General features: G+C 41.6%; 2 protein-coding genes and 1 pseudogene across 10 annotated transcripts in view; all 3 read left to right on the top strand.

Annotated features, from left to right (window-relative positions):
- The window catches only part of ELOVL5 (ELOVL fatty acid elongase 5), a 117,660-nt gene that overhangs the window by 9,540 nt on the left and 86,272 nt on the right, over nt 1–21,848 (top strand). The window lies entirely within an intron of this gene.
- LOC116460456 (small ribosomal subunit protein uS9-like) lies at nt 2,272–5,508 on the top strand. The gene has a single exon (XM_032753995.2). The coding sequence runs from the start codon at nt 2,492–2,494 to the stop codon at nt 3,026–3,028; it is 537 nt and encodes a 178-aa protein (XP_032609886.1). The 5' UTR covers nt 2,272–2,491; the 3' UTR covers nt 3,029–5,508.
- LOC131382101 (transmembrane protein 220-like) lies at nt 19,197–20,985 on the top strand (annotated as a pseudogene).

Here is a 21,848-nt window from a genome sequence, read left to right as displayed (position 1 = left end):
GCCTTCTTCTGGAATACCTCCTGAAGGACCTATCTGAAGCTGTTTCATAGTTAACTTTTTAAAATACGTAATTAGAAGGCGTACACTCTAAATTAATGATAAAAAATATAGTATACTAAATACACAAACCAATGACATAGTTGTTTATCATCAGCATCAAGCATTCTGTACTGTCCATAATTTTATGTGTGATACTGTTACAGGTCTAGCTATGTGGTAGGTTTATTTACACCAGCATCACCACAAATCTGTTATTGTACTATGATGTCACTAGGCAATAGGAATTTTTCAGCTCCATTATAATCTTATGGGAGTATCATTGTATGTGTGGTCCATTGTTGATTTAAAGGTCATTATGGGATGCGTGACTATATTTTGAAAACATTCTGATAGAGAATGACATTAAGTCATTTTGATACAAGGCCTCATTAAGGGCCACTGTGCTGGGCCATGGTGTTCGGGCTATAGACAAGTCTGCCACCACCTTCAGTTCTCTTAGGATCCTTAGACTCTTTCAGAACTGAATTTTCTTTCTGGTTGTGGGACACTAGGTTTGGCAACATTGTAATGGCTATAAGTATCAGCATTCCTAAAATAAGAGAATCACAAAATTCATGGGGTGGCTTATATATTCACATGGAATCTGAACAGGTGATAAAACAACTGTTGGTTTCAGAGACATGCTATAGAGGAGATGAATACACAATTGCTAGACTGTGTGTCCCTTTAAAAAACGCTGTATTGTAGCAGGATTTTCCCCCATTTTTTACACATTTAACTCTGCTTCTCCCTCTCCTCACTCACCCTCACACCCAAACAACAGTTATAAAATGTGGGCGTGTAGATTGAGTTTTAAAAAAGAAATGTGTTTTTGTGTTATATGCCTTATTTATGTTACACAGGCTTGAATTAAAATCTTTTTAAGACATTTTCGTTTGGGGGGTTGCATAACTAATCTTTATTATGTTTCTCCACCGTCTTTTAATTTCAGCTTAAGGTATCACTGCCTTTGTATACTTTGCACAAATTAGGTTGGAGAACTCAATTGATAATTTCCTCAAATGATAATTTATTTTGAATGTTCAAGTAATCACATCAGTTAAGAGACTGCATTCAGATAAGAATCATCAGCAGTTGCCCGTAGCAGAAAATGTTGCTTAAAAGCCTTTTGAATATTTGTCTCCCTGTTATTTGCAATTGCAGTCTTTTGGTTTAGATGTTTAGAATATGATTGAAGTAGAGCCCAGACTGCTTAAGCTCAGGCTTTAAGGGAACCATTCGAGGCGTGTGTAGTATCTTGGTGTCTGTTACCTGCCTTGGCCATTGATTGTCTTCTCTACAAGATGCTTCATCCAAGAAGGAAGTTGCCCTTTGAAACAGATGCCCTTTGAGCTTCTCCAGAAAGACCCGTAAAGACATTATCCCGGGACCTCATGTTTCTAGGACAATGTGATAAATATTGTGATGGTTTCATTTTCAGAGCAGCTCCCTTTTCTTCCTTTTGCAAGGAGTAGAAACAAAAAGCAGCTTCTTTTTGTTCCCTTTGTTCCCTTTGCAAGGGCTTAGAATAGGCTCAGTGTGACCCAAGGGAAGTTGGATGTAACTAGTGACAGTAAGGTAAGTACTTTTCGTTGACCCCCTGGTACAGAGTTCAGGCTTGAACTTACCATCTTTTTAAGAAATGGGACTGGCATATTAAATTTTAAATGTAGGCAAACAGTTGCAAAGTACTGTCAGAAGACCAAAGCTCATTGCATGATCCACTTGCCCCATGGATTCAAATATCCATCCACACACCCACCATTCACCCTTAGATATTTATTTCTAGCCCGTCTATTTCTTCTGAGGTCCAGACTCATACCTTTTCATCATTGGGTGCCCCGCATACCTTCCCTGTTGGCCAACGTAGTCAGGAGCACCATCCTCCACCAATTTGCCCAAGCCATTAAGCTGGAAGCAATGCTTGTGTTCTCCTCTCTCATCAACCATGCTCTTACCAAACTTTGCTCAACTGTCGGTCACTAAGTATTACTCATTCATACTCTCTGTCCTTCTAAGCTTATTGCCCTTCCCCACATTGCCCCAGCCTTCCATAGCACGTCAGATCCTTCCTGGACAACTACAATTTCTCCTTGGTTCCTTGCCTTTGTTTTCTTGATTCCTAAACATTAGGTGAGGTTGTACCTGCGTAGTGTCTGGCATGTTTATCTGGCACATAGTGTAGGTATCTAGCAATTATTTGCCTGAATGTTTCTGTAAATACATATGTGCCTTTCAAATATAACCAGTCCTATAATATGTGCTAATGGCTGTGTGAAGCTGAGTATGCCTTGATAGCCTGAGAATACATAATGTTTCACAAATGAAGAGCTTACCTGGGCAGGAGACTTTAGAAGGCCAGTTGCCTTGCTTCCAGCTGAAGGAGTAGAACACCAACAGCTCTCAGACCATACAAATTGCTAGACACCTTTTCCTGTCGTGGCATGGTGCAATGAGGAGCTCTTACCTATGCCTGGAGATATGCCGTCTAAGGACTTGTTGGCTGCAGTCCGTGCAGATCTTCAGATACAAGAAGATGGCCATAGCTGTGGTGCTCTGCAGATGTGGCAATGGCTTCATCAAGATGAACGAGGGGCCCCTGGAGATGATCAGGCTGCTCACACTGCAATACAAGCCACTGGAATTAGGTCTGCTTCTGGACAAGAAACAGCTTGCTGGAATAGACATCCATGTTCGTGCAAAGGGTAGTGGTCGTATGGTTCAGATTTATGCTGTCCTTCAGTACATCTCCAAAGCCCTGGTGCCCTGTTACCCAAAATATGTAGATGAGGCTTCCGAGGAGATCAAAGACACCCTCACCAGACCTTGCTGGTGGTTCACCCCTGTTGCTATGAATCCAGGAAATTTGCAGGCCCTGGTGCCTGTGCTCACTACCAGAAATCCTACCAGTAAGCCCATCACAAAGATCAAGGTTTACCTTTATAGTAAACAATGGTTGAAGGTCTTTAAGGTTAAAAAAAATTGCTAGACATCCCACCTGCCCTAGAAGCAGAGATGACATGTGCTGTTATTTTAAAGGGCCTTACTTACCTGCATATTACCTGTTAGGGCTTTCAGGTAGAATATACCAATGATAGACCAGTCTGGTGGCACTGTTCCCAAGGACGGAATAGGGTGAACTTTGATGTCTAGGCACTGAAATACTCCGTAATAAAATGATCGTGGAAACTGGCACTCTTACTCCCATTGCCCAGGATGGAGTGCGGTGGCACTATCTCAGCTCATTGCAGCCTCAAATTTCCCAGGCCCAGGTGTCCCTCCTACCTCAGCCTCCTGAATAGCTGGGACTGCAGGCAAGCACCACCATGCCCAGCTAATTTTTTATATTTTTGGTAGAGACAGGGTTTCACCGTGTTGCCCAGGCTGGTCTTGAATTCCTAGGCTCAAGCAATCTGCCTGCTTCAGCCTCCCAAAATCCTGAGATTACAGGTATGAGCCATTGTGCCTGGCCTGGCCCTCTTATTTAACCTTGTTTTGGTTGGCAGCAACATTGAGCCCAGGCTAAAGTACACCGTATGTGTCGGACAGAGCTTACTTATCTACTTCAGTAGCCACTTGGTCAGTATTTGTTGATCACTTAAACCCACTCAGTGTTGGTTATTTGTCTGTGTTAGCCTCTGCTAAGGAATGTGGACCCTACAGAGACACGTGACAATACAGTTACCAGTAAAAAGACTCAGTAGGAATTTTGAGGTACATACTCGAATCAACAGGTAGTTTATTATTATACTACAGGTATGGCCGTGTATGTTGCAGTTAGGTTCAGCTGCAGTGATGGACATGCCAAAATAATAGTGGTTTGAATAATGGTATCCCAAAACAAAGTAGAAGTGTATGTCTCTCATGAAAGGCAGGGTGGATGGTTCAGGGCTAGTATGACCCGGCGTAAATTCCTTGCTCATCATACATCTGTCAGGCTTAGTGTGGCCTCCGTCTTCCAAGCAGCAGGATGAAAGAAGAAACGGAAAGTAGAAGCACTGATGGTGCTTTCTTTTACGGGAAGTTCCCAGAAACAGCCTCCAGATAACTTTGCTTATGTCTCATTGGCTAGAACATCACCCGGTGGCTGCAGGTGGCTGGAAAATCTCATCTTGATTCTGAGTGGCCATGTGCAGCTAAAAGTACTGCTACTGTTTATAGAGTTTGGGCAAGAACCAGCTGTCTGTGCCATGAGTGGTGGACGAGACCAGCAGTCCCCACTCACTTGGAACTGAGAGTCCTGGGGAAGGATAGTGACAAAATAAACGGATACTTACAATGACAAGGCCTCTGAGAGGTCTGCGAAGGTGTGCCCTGCGAGTAAACAGGAAGGACACTAAATCAGACTGGTGGGGTGGGGGAGGGGATCAGGAAACGTTGCCTGGAGACTAAGCAAGAATCTCTGTGGACTGAGGAAATGGGCAGAGTATTGAAGCAAAGGCTCGGAGGCAAAGGGGGCAGGTAGTTGGGTGATGGAGGAGCATAATGAGGAACAGAAAGTAGACCAGGGAAGCTGGAGGGAGACAGGGTTCTGATCACATGGGCCCTGGGGCCACAGGGATGGGTTTGGTCATTTTCCCTGGAGCCTTTAACTGGTTTCTGGAGGTGAGTAACCTAGACAGGTGCTTTCAGAGGGTGAGGAGCAGCACAAGACTAGAGGCAGGAAAGATCCACTAGGAGAGTGTACTAATCTGGTTGGGAAATGATGGTGCCTTCAACTACATAGTGGCTTTGGGGATCAAGAGAAGTGGATGCAAATCCTGTAAATCCCATAGAGCTTGGAATTTAGAAATAATTTGGCGTTTTCACATAATAGGTGATGAAACCAAGAATGAGAATTTAAATGGCTTGCTCAGAATCACACAGCTAGCTGTGGAGCAGCACCAGATATCATTTCTCTGTCTAACTCTTTCCTTTATGTCACTGTTGAATGTGCTAATTTGGGAGAACAGGGCATTGTGGGCATTTTGGAGCCAGCAACAGGACCTGAATCCTGGTGTCCATTACAGAGGGAGGAGTCCACCCTGCTTTGGGGGCTGGATTCCTGGTAAGGTTATGGGGCAGGTCACAGAAATGAGGGAGTTGGAAGGAAAAACCAGGTGTAAGAAGATGATGGATTCAGTTTTTGGTTTGTTGATTTTGAGATTCAGGACCACCATCTGTAGATGGAGAGAGATCAGATGGAAACTGGTCCTTGAGATTGGAATTGGGGATGCAGGATTGGGTGGAATTGGTCAAAACTTTTCTATACCCTTTCTTTAAATTTCTCCAGTGAAAGGGACTCAGCAACTGTTTTTGAGTCCAACGTGTCATGTACCTTAGAATTAAGAGATTTTTCCAGTGTTTAGCCCTGAATGATTTTTGCTGCAATTTGAATTCTGCGTAGCCACAAAAATTTAATAAAAATAAAATAGGTTAATACTTAAATATTAGTAAATTAAAATAAATTAAGTAAAGATAAAAGTTATATGGCCCTCCCTTGCATATTTTACCCTGTGCTGCAGGTCTTCTCAGAAGCCTCTGTGGCTCTGGTTGGTCTCTTGGTCCAGGCTGTGGCCTCTGTCTCCTGGGTTTTCATACTGTAAGATTTCCCCAACTGAGTTTGGGAGGCTGAAGCCCCAAACAGAACTTGATGGCTTGTGCTGGAAAAGGGGAAATGGGTTCTACTTGCTATAACATGTAAAATTCTGTTTTTAAAATGTCAGTTTGGCATCAAACACTTTTTTGGACATGTTTACAACCTAAGAGTTTTTGGTTTCAGAAGTTTTTTGTCCTTCACAATTAACTTGGTTGCAGTGATTAAAGTATAGCCTATTTCCTGGGAAATGGGAGAGAAACAATTTCAGAGCCACTGTAGACCATATTGACATTAGAGATTGTTTTCTAGGATACCATAGACAGGAAGGTCAATAGACAGGCAACGTGGTATAGTTGTTTTATCTCTCCCTGGTCACTGTCCTTCTACCTAATGTTGTTTCACCGTGGAATTTGAGCTTACAGGTGAAAAAGACTTTCAATGAATACTGCACCAGGTATAATTTAAAAATTTTAAATCCTGTATAGATATGGGATGTGACTAATAGAGTAATGACTTCCATAAACCACACATGAAAACTCCTTTAATTATAATTATCATTACTTTTATTCTCCAGAAGGGGAAATAAGGTTAAAACAAGAGAGCCCATTCGTTCTAAGTTGACCAGTTAAATTTCTTGTTCTCCCTTCCCTTTGTCCTTTGATTTGATAAAAATAAGATTTATGTGTGCTAAATTGTGAGTATTCATTTACATTAATCAGTATCCCTATAAGACAAAGCCCCTGAAAACAAACTGAGTGCAGCACGATTTAAAACAGAGGGAGGAGACAGTCTTGGTCCTTTTCTTGGTGCCCTGCCCATTACTAACGTCTCAGTTGTACTGTCCACTATAAACAGTCATGATTTTTTTTCCCCATTCTTCAGATCAAGTTGGTTTCCTCTAATGAGACAGTCTACCTGGTTTTATAGGCATTTCTCTGTAATGTTTTCCAAACTACGAAACCAAACAGCAAGCATTTTGTTGGGAGAAACCTGCAAGTGTCTGTTCTGTGGCCGTGAACTAATGATCCTGTGGCTGTGAACTAGTGATCTTTCAGAGGTCTAGTTTAAAAGCACTGAGTTTCTTCATGACCCATGAGGATATGTAATCCACCTTTATAGCAGGTAAGTGTTGAGGTTCACACGGGATTAACACTCTCTTTAACACCGTTCTCTTGCAAAGGGATACTCTTCCCAACCCTGAAAGACATGCTTGGAGAGGTGGAATGTCACTCCCAGATTCTTATTTTAGAGAAGGGAGTATCATGTAATTTTCTCCCTACCTTATTTATTCATTCTCTCCCCTCTCCCCCCTTGCTGACCTGCTTTTCTTCCTTCAGCCAGGTCTTGGCTTTAAGGAGTCAGCTGAGCTTCCGCCACTAATGCTGGGGGCACATAGTGGCCCAAGCCACCCTGTAGCTGTACCCTTTTGGGGAGGGTGGCTTTCGAGTTTCTGTAAAGTTTTGAAGAATCTCTTCCATGATACAGTTTGAACTGATTAGCAAACAGAGCCAAAGAAACTAGTACCTGATGAAAACTGACTGACATGGTAGGTAAATGGAAAGTTTGGTTTCCAAAAAGTGTGTGTTGTGGCAAGTTGAAATCAGAAAAATGAATTTTTGACTTTCATTCTGAGTGATCACTCCTCTACGCACTCCTCTTTCTCTTTCTCTCCTGGTCCTCTCCGTTTCACTCCCTCTCCATTCTCTCTCCACCTCTTTTCCCTCCTTCTCCTCCTTTCTGTGTATATGTTTGCATGTATAACAACACTTCAGCATTTATGTAGTGGTTGATAATTGAATACTTTCTATTTGCAGTACTACCTAATGTGATTTAACCACAGGAAATTTGCTTCTCCCATTATTTATGATTTTAAATTTTAGTTTTTGGTGATTAAGTCTCCATGAGGAGCGTCCTCATTTGGAAGGAGAGTTAGTATCATGCTGTGGCTAAAGAAACTCAGTTTTTATGCCTACCAATAATGTGAAAATCACCTCACTCCTGTTTGGCTGATTGGGTTGAATTTCTTTTAATACCATACTGAATGTAACTTGACGAGTCAGTAGAGAACTGTAACAACTTATTTCACAGAGTATTTCTAGTTATTGATGTAGTTTGGGTGTTTGTCCCTTCCAAATCTCATGTTGAAATTTCATCCCCAATGTTTGAGGTGGGGCCTACTCAGAGGTGTTTGGGTCATGGAGGCGAATCGCTCATGAGTGACTTGATGCACTCTCATGGTAAAGAGTTCATGTGAGAGCTGGCTGTGTAAAAGAGCCTGGCATCTCTCTCTTGCTCTTCTTTGTCTTGCTTCCTCTCTCACCATGTGACACTCTTGGTCCCCCTTCACCTTTCACAGTGAGTAAAAGCTTCCTGAGGCCCCACCAGAAGCAGATGCTGGCACTGTGCTGCTTGTCCAGTCTGCAGAACTGTGAGCTAAAATAAACCTCTTTATAAATTACCCTGTCTCAGATATTCCTTTATAGCAACACCAAACAGACTAATACAGTTACAATATATTTAGTGTAAGATTTATTCATTATTATTAGCTTATTTCCAAAATGACCATTTTAACAAACTTCAAATATTTGAGTGTTAGATTTTTAAACTCGGTGTACTCCAAGTTTCATTTAACTGCTAAAGGACAAGTTTAGCCATACACTGCGCCGGGCACGGTGGCTCACGCCTGTAATCCCAGCACTTTGGGAGGCCGAGGCGGGCAGATCACGAGGTCAGGAGATCGAGACCATCCTGGCTAACACAGTGAAACCCCGTCTCTACTAAAAATACGAAAAGTTAGCCGGACGTGGTGGTGGGCGCCTGTAGTCCCAGGTACTCGGGAGGCTGAGGCAGGAGAATGGCTTGAACCCAGGAGGCGGAGCTTGCAGTGAGCTGAGATTGCGCCACTGCACTCCAGCCTGGGCAACAGAGCGAGACTCCGTCTCAAAAAAAAAAAAAAAAGACTAGTCATACACTGCATAACCGTATTTTGGTCAGTGATGAACTGCATATATAATGGTGGTCCCATAAGATTATAATGGAACTGAAAAATTCCTCTTGCCTGGTGAAGTAGGGGTCATCTTAATGTCCTAGGGCAGTGTATTACTCATGTGTTTGTGGAGATGTTGGTGTAAACCTGCTGCACTGCTAATTCTATAAAAGTATCACACATACAATTACGTACCATATACAGTGCTTAATAGGGATAATAAACAACTATGTTACTGGTTTGTGTATTTACTATACTTTTATCATTTTAAAAATTTTTATTTATTTATTTTGGAAATGGGGTCTCGCTCTGTCATTCATGCTGGAGTGCATTGGTGTAATCACAGCTCACTGGAGGCTTGATTTCCTGGGCTCATGCAGTCCTCCCACCTCAGCTTCCAAGTAGCTGGGACCACAGGTATGTACCACCATGCCTGGCTTTTTAAATTTTTTGTTGAGATGGGGTCCCACTGTGTTGCCCAGGCAGATCTTCAACTCCTGGGCTCCAGCAGCCCTTCCACCTCGGTCTCCCAAAGTGTTGGTATTACACTGCCTGTCATTATTTTAAAGAGTACTCCTTCTACTTACCAAAAAATAAAGTTAATTGTGAAACAGCTTCAGGCAGGTCTTTCAGGAGGTATTCCTGAAGAAAGCATTGTTATCACGTTATTGCCCCTGAAGGCCTTCCAGTGGGACAAGATGTAGAAGGGAAGACAGTGATATTAAAAACCCTGAGTAGGCCTGGGCTAATGTGTGTGTTTCTGTCTTAGTTTTTAAGGAAAAAAAAAGTTTTAAAAGAAAAATTAATAGAAAAAAGCTTACAGAATGAGTATAAAGAAAATAATTTTTGTGCAACTATACAATGTATTTGTGTTGTGTTATTACAAAAGAGTCAAAAGTTAAAATGTAAAAGTCTGTAAAAGTCATGAACAGTGACATGCACCTGTAGTCCCAGCTACTCGGGAGGCTGAAAAGGCAGGATCACTTGAGGTCAGGAGTTCGAGGCTGCAGTGAGCTATGATTACACCTGTGGATAGCCCCACTGGGCAACATAGACTCTGTCCCTAAAAAAAAAAAAAAAAGTTTATAAAGAAAAAAATGTTACCATAAGCTAAGGTTAATTTATTATTGAGGAAGAAAAAATTTTAAAATAAATTTAGTGTAGCCTCAGCGTAGTGTTTAGCCTCAGTGTAGTATTTATAATGCCTACAGTGTGCAGTAATGTCCTAGGCCTTCTCAGTCATTCACCACTCACTGACTCACCCAGAGCAACGTCTATTCATGGTAAGTGCCCTGTACAGGTGTATCAGTTTTTATTTTTTATGTTCTATTTTTATTATACCTTTTCTTTGTTAAGCTGTACAAATACCTGCCACTGTGTTATGGTTGCCTACAGTATTCAGTATAGTAACATGCCAAACAGGTTAATTGTAGCCTAGGAGCAATAGGTTGTACCATATAGCCTGCATGTGTAGTACGCCATACATCTAGGTTTGTGTAAATACACTCTATGATGTTCTCATGATGAAATCGCCTAGTGACACATTTCTAAGAATGTATTGCCATTGTTAAGTGATGTGTCCGTAGAAGCTCTTTATTTTTAAAGTATATTTGGGATATTTGCCATTAAGATAAGAAGCTAAGTATGTAATGTCTTTTTAGAAATAAAATCTTACAGAAGAGGAAAATTCTATGTGCAGTTTTTAATACAACAGCTCTCAAACTTTTTGGTCTGAAGACACACTATTCTCTCTTTTTTATATTTTATTTTTTTCTGAGACGAAGTCTTGCTCTTGTCCCCCAGGCTGAGTGCAATGGCGTGATTTCGACTCGCTGCAACCTCTGCCTTCTGGGTTCCAGCAGTTCTCCTGCCTCAGCCTCCCGAGCAGCTGGGATTACAGGTGCCTACTACCGTGCCTGGCTAATTTTTCTATTTTTAGTAGAGACAGGGTTTCACCATGTTGGCCAGGCTGGTCTCGAACTCCTGACCTCAGGTGATCCACCCGCCTCAGCCTCCCAAAGTCCTGAGATTATAGGCATGAGCCACTGCAGCTGGCCGACATACTATTCTTAGACAAAGTGGCCTGAGAGAAAAACATTTTAAAAAGCAAAAAGAAAAAAAGATAAGATTTGCACTATTAAATGTTACTGAGAAACTCAAAAAGCTTTATTTATATGGATTATATCTATTAGTATTTACTTTATTAGAAATCAATTTTAAATTGTTTTAAAATACAGGTTTAAAACAATTATGAAAACATTTAAAAATAACTAACCTGTTGTATGATAATAAAGTATATATTTTTCAAAATATATTTCAAAATATAAAAACGTATTTTTCAAAATTTTTGGTGACAGTGAAAAGGTAATCTCTTAATAGTAGTAGTAGTATGAAAATAGTTTCCGTCTTACAGAACTCCTGCAAAGGGCCTGGGGACTTTCAGGGATGTTTGGACTACTCTTTGGGAATCCATGTAATAGGTCCTGTTTATTGCTTTTTTTTTTTTTTGAGATAGAGTCTCACTCTTTCACCCAGGCTGGTGTGCAGTGGCGTGATCTTGGCTCCCTGCAAGCTCCGTCTCCCAGGTTCACGCCATTCTCTGGCCTCAGCCTCCCGAGTAGCTGGGACTACAGGTGCCCGCCACCACGCCCGGCTAATTTTTTTGTATTTTTTTAGTAGAGATGGGTTTTCACCGTGTTAGCCAGGATGGTCTCGATCTCCTGACCTCATGATCCACCTGCCTTGGCCTCCCAAAGTGCTGGGATTACAGGCGTGAGCTACCACGCCTGGCCATTTATTGCATTTTTAAAGGACCACCCTTCTACTTAGTTATAAAAACATTTTTCCTTCTTGCTTCAGCAGCCATTGCCTCCTGTTTCCTTCTGCCTAAATAAATTTCGTGTTTTATGCCACAGGCTCTATGTGTGTCACCTTCACATGTGAACTTCACCAGGTGGGCTGGTTTTGGTTGTTTTATCAAATGAACATATCTGTAAGGTACTTTTTGTAGATAGGACAGTATTTAAAAGCAAGCTTACATCCTCTTAACAACACTGGTTGCTTGCTTTAGTGCTCTATGGGAAGGCTGTAGTGGTCAGTTTTTAAAATAAAAACCCAAAACAGCAAGGAGTAAATGAAGAGATTAAGGTCTCAGTGTAGCATTAATAGCTTTTTAGATGTTCATTTAATTTTTTTAATTCATCTCTTTCTCTTTGCTATCTATACATTACAGTATTTAGGCTTCCAGCCTAGCAACCTTTTGGAATAGTTTTAAAATAGCTGATTTCTTTTTTGTTCCTGTCTCTTGGATAGATACTGCTTGACCTTTTTTTTAACTGTTGATTTTGGATAATGCCTTTGTTTTAATAAAAAATTGCTGCATCATGTCCCACATCTCCATCTTGTTTTATGTAACCATTTAACCTTTAATTCTATGTGTTACAAAAAGATTTCCTCTGGCCTTTTTTGTGTAATGTCAGATCAACTAGAGCTCTACTTTGGGGGCTGTAAATAGAGCATCAGCCTTCTCTTGATTTTACTCTAAGGAATTCTTTTAAGATTTTTATAACCTCAGATTCTTTGATACCTGAATCAGGTATCAGTACAGTTGAGCTACTGTGTTTCCAGATGCTCAGATTTTTTTTAATGGGATATATTTTGCACTATCCAGTATAGAAGTCACTAACTACTAGTTTTTGAGCATTTGAAATGTGGTTAATGCAACTAAGAAACAGAATTTTTAGTTTTTCATTTCAGTTTACTTAAATAGCTATTTGTGCCCTTGTCTGTCTCATTGGGCAGTGCAATGCCAAAGGTATCTGGCAGTTTCTTTTTAAATTTGTAGGTTCATTCATTCATTTTAACAAGAGTGTTTTTTTATGTGTGGTAGCCGGTAGGTTTTTTACTATCTGTGGTTGTCTTATTGCTGGAAACGGAACTAGAAGGGTGTAGGAGGTGGAAAAGTGGAGGCTATTGATAATTGGCTGACTTTTATGGGGTCTTGGGATCGTTGTAAATGAGATTTGAGGGAAAATAAAGTTCAGGGAAGGATTTTTAGGTTGAACCCTGGAGCTGATTTGTCAGCAGAAAAAAAGGATCCAGTCGAGAGAGGAAATGGAAGATAAAAGGCAAATGGGAGATGAATAAATTCTTGAAAGAAATGGGAAAAGATCCGGAGTATAAGCAGAGCAATGGAAAGATACTCTATGAATTGGGAGGGTGAAGAGGGACTTTTTAAAAAGTTATTTGAAATTTTTCAATTGAAGTGTAATTTACATAATATAAAATTAGCCATTTTTAAATGTTCAACTCAGTGGCATTTAGTACATCCACAGTGTTGTTTGCCACAGTCACCTCTAATTCCAAAACATTTTCACATCCCCAAAGGAGACCACTGCCAGTTAGCAGCCACTTGCCATTCTCTCCTCTCTTGAGCCCCTGACAACCACCCATCTGTTTCTGTCTCTGTAGATTTGCCTGTTCTGAATATTTCCTATAAATGAAATCATACAATATGTGACCTCTTGTATCTGGCTTCTCTCACTTAGCATAATGTTTTCAAGTTTCATCCACCCCTGTTGTAGCGTGTGAAGAGTGACCACTGAAGGAGGAGAACTTTTAAGGGATTCATAGGGACTGTCCAGATCTCAGCAAAACCATCAATTCTGCTTGTTGGATTTACCTAGCAGTGAGGCGCCACAGGGGTAGGTTGGGCATCAGGAGTGTTTGTGACTGTAGGTTCCAGCCTGAGCAAGGAGGGTGGGGACAAAGGTCTGCTTTGGTGATGGCAGACTGCCTGCTAGGGAAGGCAGACAGGAGGAGTGGGTGGATAGAAACTTGTCATAAGAGGGAGCAGAATATCCTGTTTCAAAGGATTTGGGTCCATTTGGGGTCCTCAGTTAGAGAATGCGTGTGGAAACATGAGCTCATCTAAAGTAGAGTCATCTCATCTGTTTGTACGTCAGTGTCACCTATAACTAACTGTCTGCTGCAGTAGTGGTGGACACACAGTTTCTAAAGTTGCAAGCAAGGTGAAAAGTTCTGTAATCTTGCCCTGCTGGGTAATGGTGCCAAGTGCCTGATGTGAGTGCCTCCTGCTCTGCTGGAAGCAAGGTGAGGGAAAGCAGACCTTGGGTTTTTTCTGCTTTCTCATGAAGGCCAGTATGGCTGAGTCACTGTACTTGCTGGTGCCTAGGGCAAAACTGCTCTCCAGGCTGCTTTTCAGCCTCACAGTCATCCCACAGATACATAATGCCTCAAGGACTTAGATGTTAACCACAGGTTAAATAATTTGTATTTGGGATATGATTAGAATGTACACAGAGGGACCTAACCTAGTCTGGGGCTCTGCAGGAGGAATCAGGGAAGATTTCTCTGGTGTGCACAGATAGAGGGGAAGCGGGACAGGCGGGTAAGGGAGCTTTCCCTGCTTGGGAGCTGCCAGAGTCGAGGACACACTGCAGAACGTGAAAAGGAAACGGGTGGGGTTGGGGGCAGTGAGCAAGAGGGGAGGGCAGAAGTTGGGCTAGGGAAAGCAGGTGTGGGCCTGGGTGTGAAAGGGCCTCTAAGCCAAGTGAGGGATTGTAGGCTGTATCCAGAGAGCAAGGCGACAAAAAGCTTCAGGCAAGAGTGGCCCCACTGATTTTGGTGGTTAAAAAGAACTCAGGTGCAATGTGGAGGTGGATAGAAGGAGGCAAGAATGAGCGCCTGAAAGCCAGCTGGGAGTCCACAGGAAAGAAAATGGGCCTTGGTGGTGCAGCTAGGAAGACGTGGATATTTATAAGATGCTCAAGATGATAGCTTCAACAGGCTAAGAGATGACTGAGTTATTCTGATACCCTACCCTTTCTGTCTACTGTATCCTTTCACACCTCCGTATCTCTTCATTCTGTGCTTTCTGCTTGAAATATCCACCAACCATTCTGCCTTCTAGGCCTTCCACCCTGCAAAGTCCTTAATAACCTGGCCAAATGCCACTTGCATGAAGTCTTCCCTGATGCTCTGTCCAGAGTTAATTCATTTAACAAATATTTATGGAGCATCCGCGTTTTAATGTGCCTTAAATCATTGCCAACTTGGTTTTCTGGTCGAGTGGAATGTTTAACACATGCCAGCCAATTAACATGGCTGCTTAATAAAGTTGAGGTAAAATTTGAGACACTTTTCAGGCCTACCAAGTGTCACAATTCTTCCCAGATTGTGGCAGCCCACTCCTGCCTCCACTTCTTGAGTAGCAATTTCCTTATTTCTTTCCCCTGCTCCTGGGCCTACCCAAACCTACCAGTCTCTTAAGTGACAGTGGAAGACCCCTTCCTCTGGTGAAGCCTCTCCCTTTGTCCCAAGCCTGGATCTCCCTCCTCTGCAAAGCCCTCAGCCCTATGACTCTGTCTCTGACTGGGTGCTAGTGGGAAATTAACTTTTCATGTGAGTCTAGTTTCGGTCATTCAGAAACTCTCTCAGGCTCACTCCATCCAGAAGAGTGTTTATGAATACTTGACAGGCATAAATATCTACAGGGTGCGGTATCACATCACCTTCATGGTGTTCCATAAATGATAGGTAAGATACGGGCACTTTTTTAAAAAACGACATTTGGACATAGGTATCAGATATTTGGCTTACGACACAGTAATGGGTATCTTAAGCCTAGAAGTTATGTTTTAGATTGAAGAATCATACATGATTCTCTTTGGCTGTATTTATCCATAAATTGTCCTGTCCTTGGATAGGACATCTAGACACATGTGAAGTGGTCATTAGTAAACTGAGTGTGAAACATGGCATTTTGGAGAATAAATTGTGAAGCAACCTCCCTAAAAACTTTACCAGGACATTCATGTTAGTGAGTGGACTTAGGGTGCTGGGCATAGTCAGGGAGACCAGGTGACTTTTAGCACAGTGCTTTTCTACCTTGTTTCAGTCTAGATGGAACAGGGTTATCAGTGTCCAGAAAAGAAGTCTTTGGCTTCGGGTTAATTTGTACGCCCCAGCCATTGAAGAGAGTGGGGTACTTATTTATATGCAATATCACCCTAGGCCTTTTCTAGTGTTTGCATATCATCTCTCTGCAAGTTTCTTCTGTCAAACCTCAAGCTAATTCTTTTCCTTTTTGATACACTTTGGAGATGAAGAAATTCTGATTTTTTTTGGTATGATAGCCCATTCCTCTGCTTTCTCTCCAAACTAAGACTAAGTAGTTATCCCAGAGTCGTTGTTATAGACCAGTGTTCTGCCCTCCTTCCTGATTCTATTTCCCTTTTTTTTTTTTTTTTGAGACAGGATCTCCCTCTTGTCACCAGGCTGGAATGCAGTGGTGCCATCTTGGCTCACTGCAGCCTCACCTCATGGGCTCAAGCCATCCTCCTGCCTCAGCCTCCAGAGTAGGTGGGACCACAGGCACACACCACCACACCCAGCTAATTTTCCTATATTTTGTAGAGGTGGGGTTTCTCCATGTTGCCCAGGCTGGTCTCAAACTCCTGGGCTCAAACGATCTGCCTGCTTCGGCCTCCCAAAGTGTTGGGATTACAGCTGTGAGCCACTGTGCCCGGTCCCCAATTCTTTTAACTCTATTTAATCCATGTTTTTAAATGTTATTTTTATTTATATAAACTTACGTAATCAATATCCATAGATAGAGATCTGTAACTGTTTTTCTTTTTTTTTTTTTGAGGCAGAGTCTCATTCTGTCTCCCAGGCTGGAGTGCAATAGCACAATCTCAGCTCACTGCAACCTCCGCCTTCCAAGTTAAAGCAATTCTCCTGCTTCAGCCTCCTGAGTAGCTGGGATTACAAGCATGTGCCACCATGCCGGGCTAGGTTTTGTATTTTTAATAGGGACAAGGTTTCACTATGTTGACCAGGCTGGTCTTGAACTCCTGACCTCAAGTGATCAGCCTGCCTCAGTCTCCCAAAGTGCTAGGATTACAGGCGTGAGCCACTGCACCTGACCCATAACTGATTTTCTTAAATTCTGCATATCCATATTTTAAAAGGGATATGGGAAAACCTTATTACTTATCCTGGCTTTAGAAACTGACTAATATTGGGCCGGGTGCAGTGGCCCATGCCTGTAATCCCAGTACTTTGGGAGGCCGAGGCGGATGGATCACCTGAGGTCGGGAGTTCGAGACCAGCCTGACCAACATGGAGAAACCCCCATCTCTACTAAAAATGTAAAAATTAACCAGGTGTGGTGGCGGGCGCCTGTAATCCCAGCTACTCGGGAGGCTGAGGCAGGGGAATCGCTTGAACTCGGGAGGCAGAGGTTGCGGTGAGCCGAGATCACGCCACTGCCTTTCAGCCTGGGCAACAAGAGCAAAACTCCGTCTCAAAAAAAAAAAAAAAAAAAGCTGGCTAGTATTGGACATGGTAGAGCCGTTTCTCATTCCATGAAGTTTCTATTTGAGACTTTTTTAGTCATAGCTTCACTGAGATCATGTTGTCACTGTATTTGCTTTTATGTCATGTCTAGGCAGGCCTACTTACCTGAGAATTAACATGACCTCGTTTATCCTGTTTCTAGGATGCCAAAATCTGATGATTCATTTGAATGGGGAAGAAAAACCAAATTAAGTGTCACATAAACATTGTAATTAATGTAACTATTGACTCACTGACATTCTATTTTTTACACCATTGTCTTGGTGTTAGATTGTCTTGGACATAAACTGTTCCTCACCTAAATAAATCTTAGACTACTACTTGGGACCCAGTAGTGTGTTACAGGTATCTGTAGATTGCTAGTTTGATGCATTTTTGTATTTTCCTAACAGTTAAATTTAATCTCAGTGTGATTGACAGTTAAAAATGCAGGTTGTGGAGCCAACATCCAGGGTTTGAATCCCATTTTCCAACAAGTGCAGGCTCGGAAACTGAGCTTACTGAGAAGATTAAATTAAATAGTGCATGTGAAGTGCGTGGTACGATGCTTAGCACACGTTAAGTGTTCAATGTTAGCTACTATGATTATTATCCGTGGTGTGTTTTCTATTTTTAATGGTGTTATGGTCCTGAAGCAAGGGACTCAATAAAGGAAGAATATTATGGTTTCATAATGAAATCCTCTTAACTCATTAGTGAAGCATTACAATCTGTAATGATGCAAGCTTTGTTTGATGCTGTAACAAATTAGGCCAGAGTTAATGCCGTTTCCTGTTAAACCTTGGATAGCTTATCTTAGTACTTGACCAATGTTTTGCTGGTGGAGTCTTCTTTTTCAGTGTGACATAATTCCCAGATAGTGGGCTGGTTGTCCTCGTGAGGATTTTAACGCCCAGGTTAGGAGTTGGTTGATTCTAAATGGAAGCTGTTGTGTTTTATGCTGTTCGTTTATTCTAGGTGTGGTGATGGAGCCGAAAAGTGTAGGCAAGAGGACTCTTTGGGGTTTCTCATTTGTGTCCTGTGACATGAGTATGAAATCTCTCTGTGAGCAAGTAAAAATATTTTTCCAACTGCTCACTTAGTGCCTCCACATGGGATTGGAAAAATCAAGCTGTTTTATGCTGCTTTTTTGATAATAATACTAATAACATAAACCAAATTTGGCTGACTCAGCTACTGATTAGCAAAAATAGCCTGTCTTCTGCCAAATGTTGTATATATAATTAAAAAAACAACTGGAACGGTCTTCTTATTTCAAGTTCTTAAATACTTTAAAAATTTGCCTTTTTTAAAGGTAGTTTTGTGCCTCTCTCACCAGAAGTGAATTTTCCATTATTTACAGGGTTCCTGTAAAACTGTGGATGGGTTTGTAGATTCAGTTTTTTAAATGACAGTCCATGTCCCCAGACAGAATAGATATTTAACAAATGCTTGAACTGTGCTTTTTAAAATCCATATTTGTTCTCAAGGATTGCTGTTGTTCATGTGAAGCATAATACTTCTTAGAGGTTTTAAAAATTGGTAACTAGACTTAGCTCCTTGGTTTGAGGGGGAGTTTTTGTGGAATGCAGACAGTTCTATTTACTATGTACTAATAACCTGAGAGAAAGAAAGGCTCCTAACATAGGTGACCTGTTAACAAATACCAGCTTATGTTCACAAATTAATCCTTAGGCAAGCAGAGCACACACACAATTTGCCATTTCACTTTTCTCTTACCAGTGTCAGCCGAAATGGCTCTTTACACAAATTTTCAGTGTATATAGTGTTTATTTATTCAGCTGTTGGGATTTCTGTATGATTTATATTTCTGACATACTAGTATAGTGTTTTACATTAGACTAAATTAATGAAAAATTTTTTTTTTCATGAGATTGTCCAGTTATGGCAATGGTGCAGTTATATAGGCTGTTTACATAGACCTTGCAAGTGGGAACATTAATACATAAAAATGTTTTGAAAAGGAATTTTGCAAAGCATTCTAAGACTCTTCAACCTAATTGGCCAATTTCTGGGAGTCTCACCCATGGAAATACTTTAATATACAGCTAAAGTTTTATGTGTAAAGATGTTTATTGCAGTATTATTTGAAAATAGTGAAACCTTGGAAACATTAAATGTCTAATATTGGAGGAATAAATAAAAGTATTTATATAAATGTTGCTTCAGAAGTCAAATTAGGTTCATGAAAATGATTGCTGGCAGCCTTCGTGCAGGTAAATGATCCAAATGCAGAACTGTGGATGGTGATGCACATGATACTTGCAGGACTGACCCTGCTTGTGGGATTTAACCCTCTTGTCACAGGTAACGTTATTTGGAAATGTCTCTGCAGTACACATACTCTTGGGTATGGCATGGACTGTCAACTCCAAGTATGACCTCTTGCTTCATACCCAACAGAACATCTTACATAAGGAAGAAGGCAGGGATCTCTTGTCTGGTGATTATCAGAAGCATGGATGAGCTTCTGCAGCAGTTCATCAAAGAATCCAGTTGGTGGAAGGATTCAGTTGGCTGTTGCCATTGTAATTGCTCTTTCCCTATTTTTCTCATGGGTCTCCATATACATAAATGAGAGGTGATCCTTCTGGCCACCTTACTGCAAGACAATAGTTTAAATGAATTCAAGAATCCTGTTTTTAAAGTGAATATTTTCAATCATTTAAAAAAAATAAACATTGGGATAATAAGCCAGTTTCTTAGGAGTTAATTTCTGGTAATCACAGCAAATACTAGAGATGATTTGTTTTTTCAGTCCTAAGAACTTTTTAAGGCTGCCTGCAATTCAATATATGATTGGGTGGGACTAGTAAGAGGTGGGGCCTGATATCTGTGGAAGGAAGCCTTTTCTACTGTGCTATGTCCTAGCATAGTAGAAAAGACACTGGAACAAAAGTTAAGAAATGTGGGGTTTTGGCCGGGCGTGGTGGCTCACACCTGTGATCCCAGCACTTTGGGAGGCCGAGGTGGGTGGATCACGAGGTCAGGAGATCGAGACCACAGTGAAACCCCGTCTCTACTAAAAATACAAAAAATTAGCCGGGCGCTGTGGTGGGCGCTTGTAGTCCCAGCTACTTGGAGGCTGAGGCAGGAGAATGGTGTGAACCCGGGAGGAGGAGCTTGCAGTGAGCCGAGATCGCGCCACTGCACTCCAGCCTGGGCAACAGAGCACAACCGCGTCTCAAAAAAAAAAAAAGAAATGTGGGGTTATTTTGTTTTGTTTTTGAGACAGAGTCTCATTCTGTCACCCAGGCTGGAGTGCAGTGGTGCGATCTTGGCTTACTGCAACCTCTGCCTCCTGGGTTCAGGTGATTCTTGTGCCTCAGGCTTCTGAGTAGCAGGAATTACAGGTGTGCACCACCACACCCAGCTAATTTTTTTTATTTTTAGTAGAGACAGGGTTTTGCCACATTGGCCAGGCTGGTCTCAAACTTCTGGGCTCAAGGGATTCAGACTGCCTCAGCCTCCCAAAGTGGTGGGATTACAGGCATGAGCCACTGCACCTGGCCAGAAATATGAGTTATAATCAATCCAGCTTCATCTCTATGTGACTTGGGCAAATATATAAACCTGGTAGAGTCATAGGATTAAAACCAAACCTTCATCTTACTTACACATTTCCAAGGATCAAACCAGATAGTATGAGAGTACTCTGAAAATATAAAGTGTTTACAAAGATGACAAAGGGCTGCACACAATTAAAATAGAGGAGGAGAGCAGGGTTTGAGTAATATATTGAAATAGGAGTTCAAGAGAGGGCCCTAGCCCTGAACTGATCTCATTATACCGAACCAGCACAGTGCAGTGAACTAAATGAGAACTCCAGATGATAAAGGAATTTGGGACCAATCAAGAAGGAAATAGGGAATATTAATTATATTCTAAATGAGAAATAAAGCCAACATCCATACACATCTTTTAAAACTGAATGTCTAAAGTAACCCTAGGGAGGAGAGCATTTTAGAGCCGCACTCTCAGTTATGGTACCTAGTAGCCATGTTGCCCCTGAGCACTGGAAATGTGGCTAGAATGACTGAGAAAGTTTCTAATTTTTTATTGATTTTCAACTATTAAAACTTTTAAGTGTTTGAAACAACTTGAGTATGTGAATCCACTTTCGCAGTTGCGAATCTTAGGAGCTCTAAATGCAGATCAGATATTTCCTTTTTCTTTTTTTTGAGATGGAGTCTCTGTTGCCCAGGCTGGAGTGCGGTGACGGGATCTCAGCTCACTGCAAGCCCCGCCTTCCGGGTTCACGCCATTATCCTGCCTCAGCCTCCCAAGTAGCTGGGACTACAGGTGCCCACCACTGTGCCCAGCTAATTTTTTGTATTTTTAGTAGAGATGGGGTTTCACCGTGGTCTCGATCTCCTGACCTCATGATCCGCCCGCCTCTGCCTCCCAAAGTGCTGGGATTACAGGCGTGAGCCACCACGCCCAGCCTGCAAATCAGACACTTCCAATGAAAATTGAGTGTCCACATGAGTGGACTATAAATGTAAAATATTAGATTTTAAAGACATAGTGCAAAAGGAATGTAAAGTATTTTTATGTTGCTTACATGTTGAAATGATAATATTTTAGATGTATTGGGTTAAATCAAATATACTATTAAAGTTGAAAAAAAGGAAAATGACTGCTTTAGTGTTGAAATTTAAGCTTATGAGTATGTGCTTTTTTGTTTTATTTTATTTTTATGTTTTTGAGACAGGGTCTCGATTTTTTGCCCAGGCTGGAGTGCAGTGGTGCAGTCACAGCTCACTGCAGCCAACACCACCTGGGCTCAAGCCATCCTCTCACCTCAGCCTCCTGAGTAGCTGCGGCCATAGGTGTGCACCACCACTCACAGCTAATTTTTTG

The sequence above is a fragment of the Hylobates moloch genome, unplaced genomic scaffold, assembly GCF_009828535.3.
Source record: "Hylobates moloch isolate HMO894 unplaced genomic scaffold, HMol_V3 SCAFFOLD_20, whole genome shotgun sequence".
Taxonomy (NCBI): domain Eukaryota; kingdom Metazoa; phylum Chordata; class Mammalia; order Primates; family Hylobatidae; genus Hylobates; species Hylobates moloch.
This window is presented reverse-complemented; position numbering and strand designations above follow the sequence as displayed.

What these genes read in the sequence shown, in the direction of transcription:
- LOC116460456 (XM_032753995.2), top strand. Translation starts at nt 2,492, where the DNA reads ATGAGGAGCTCTTACCTATGCCTGGAGATATGCCGTCTAAGGACTTGT.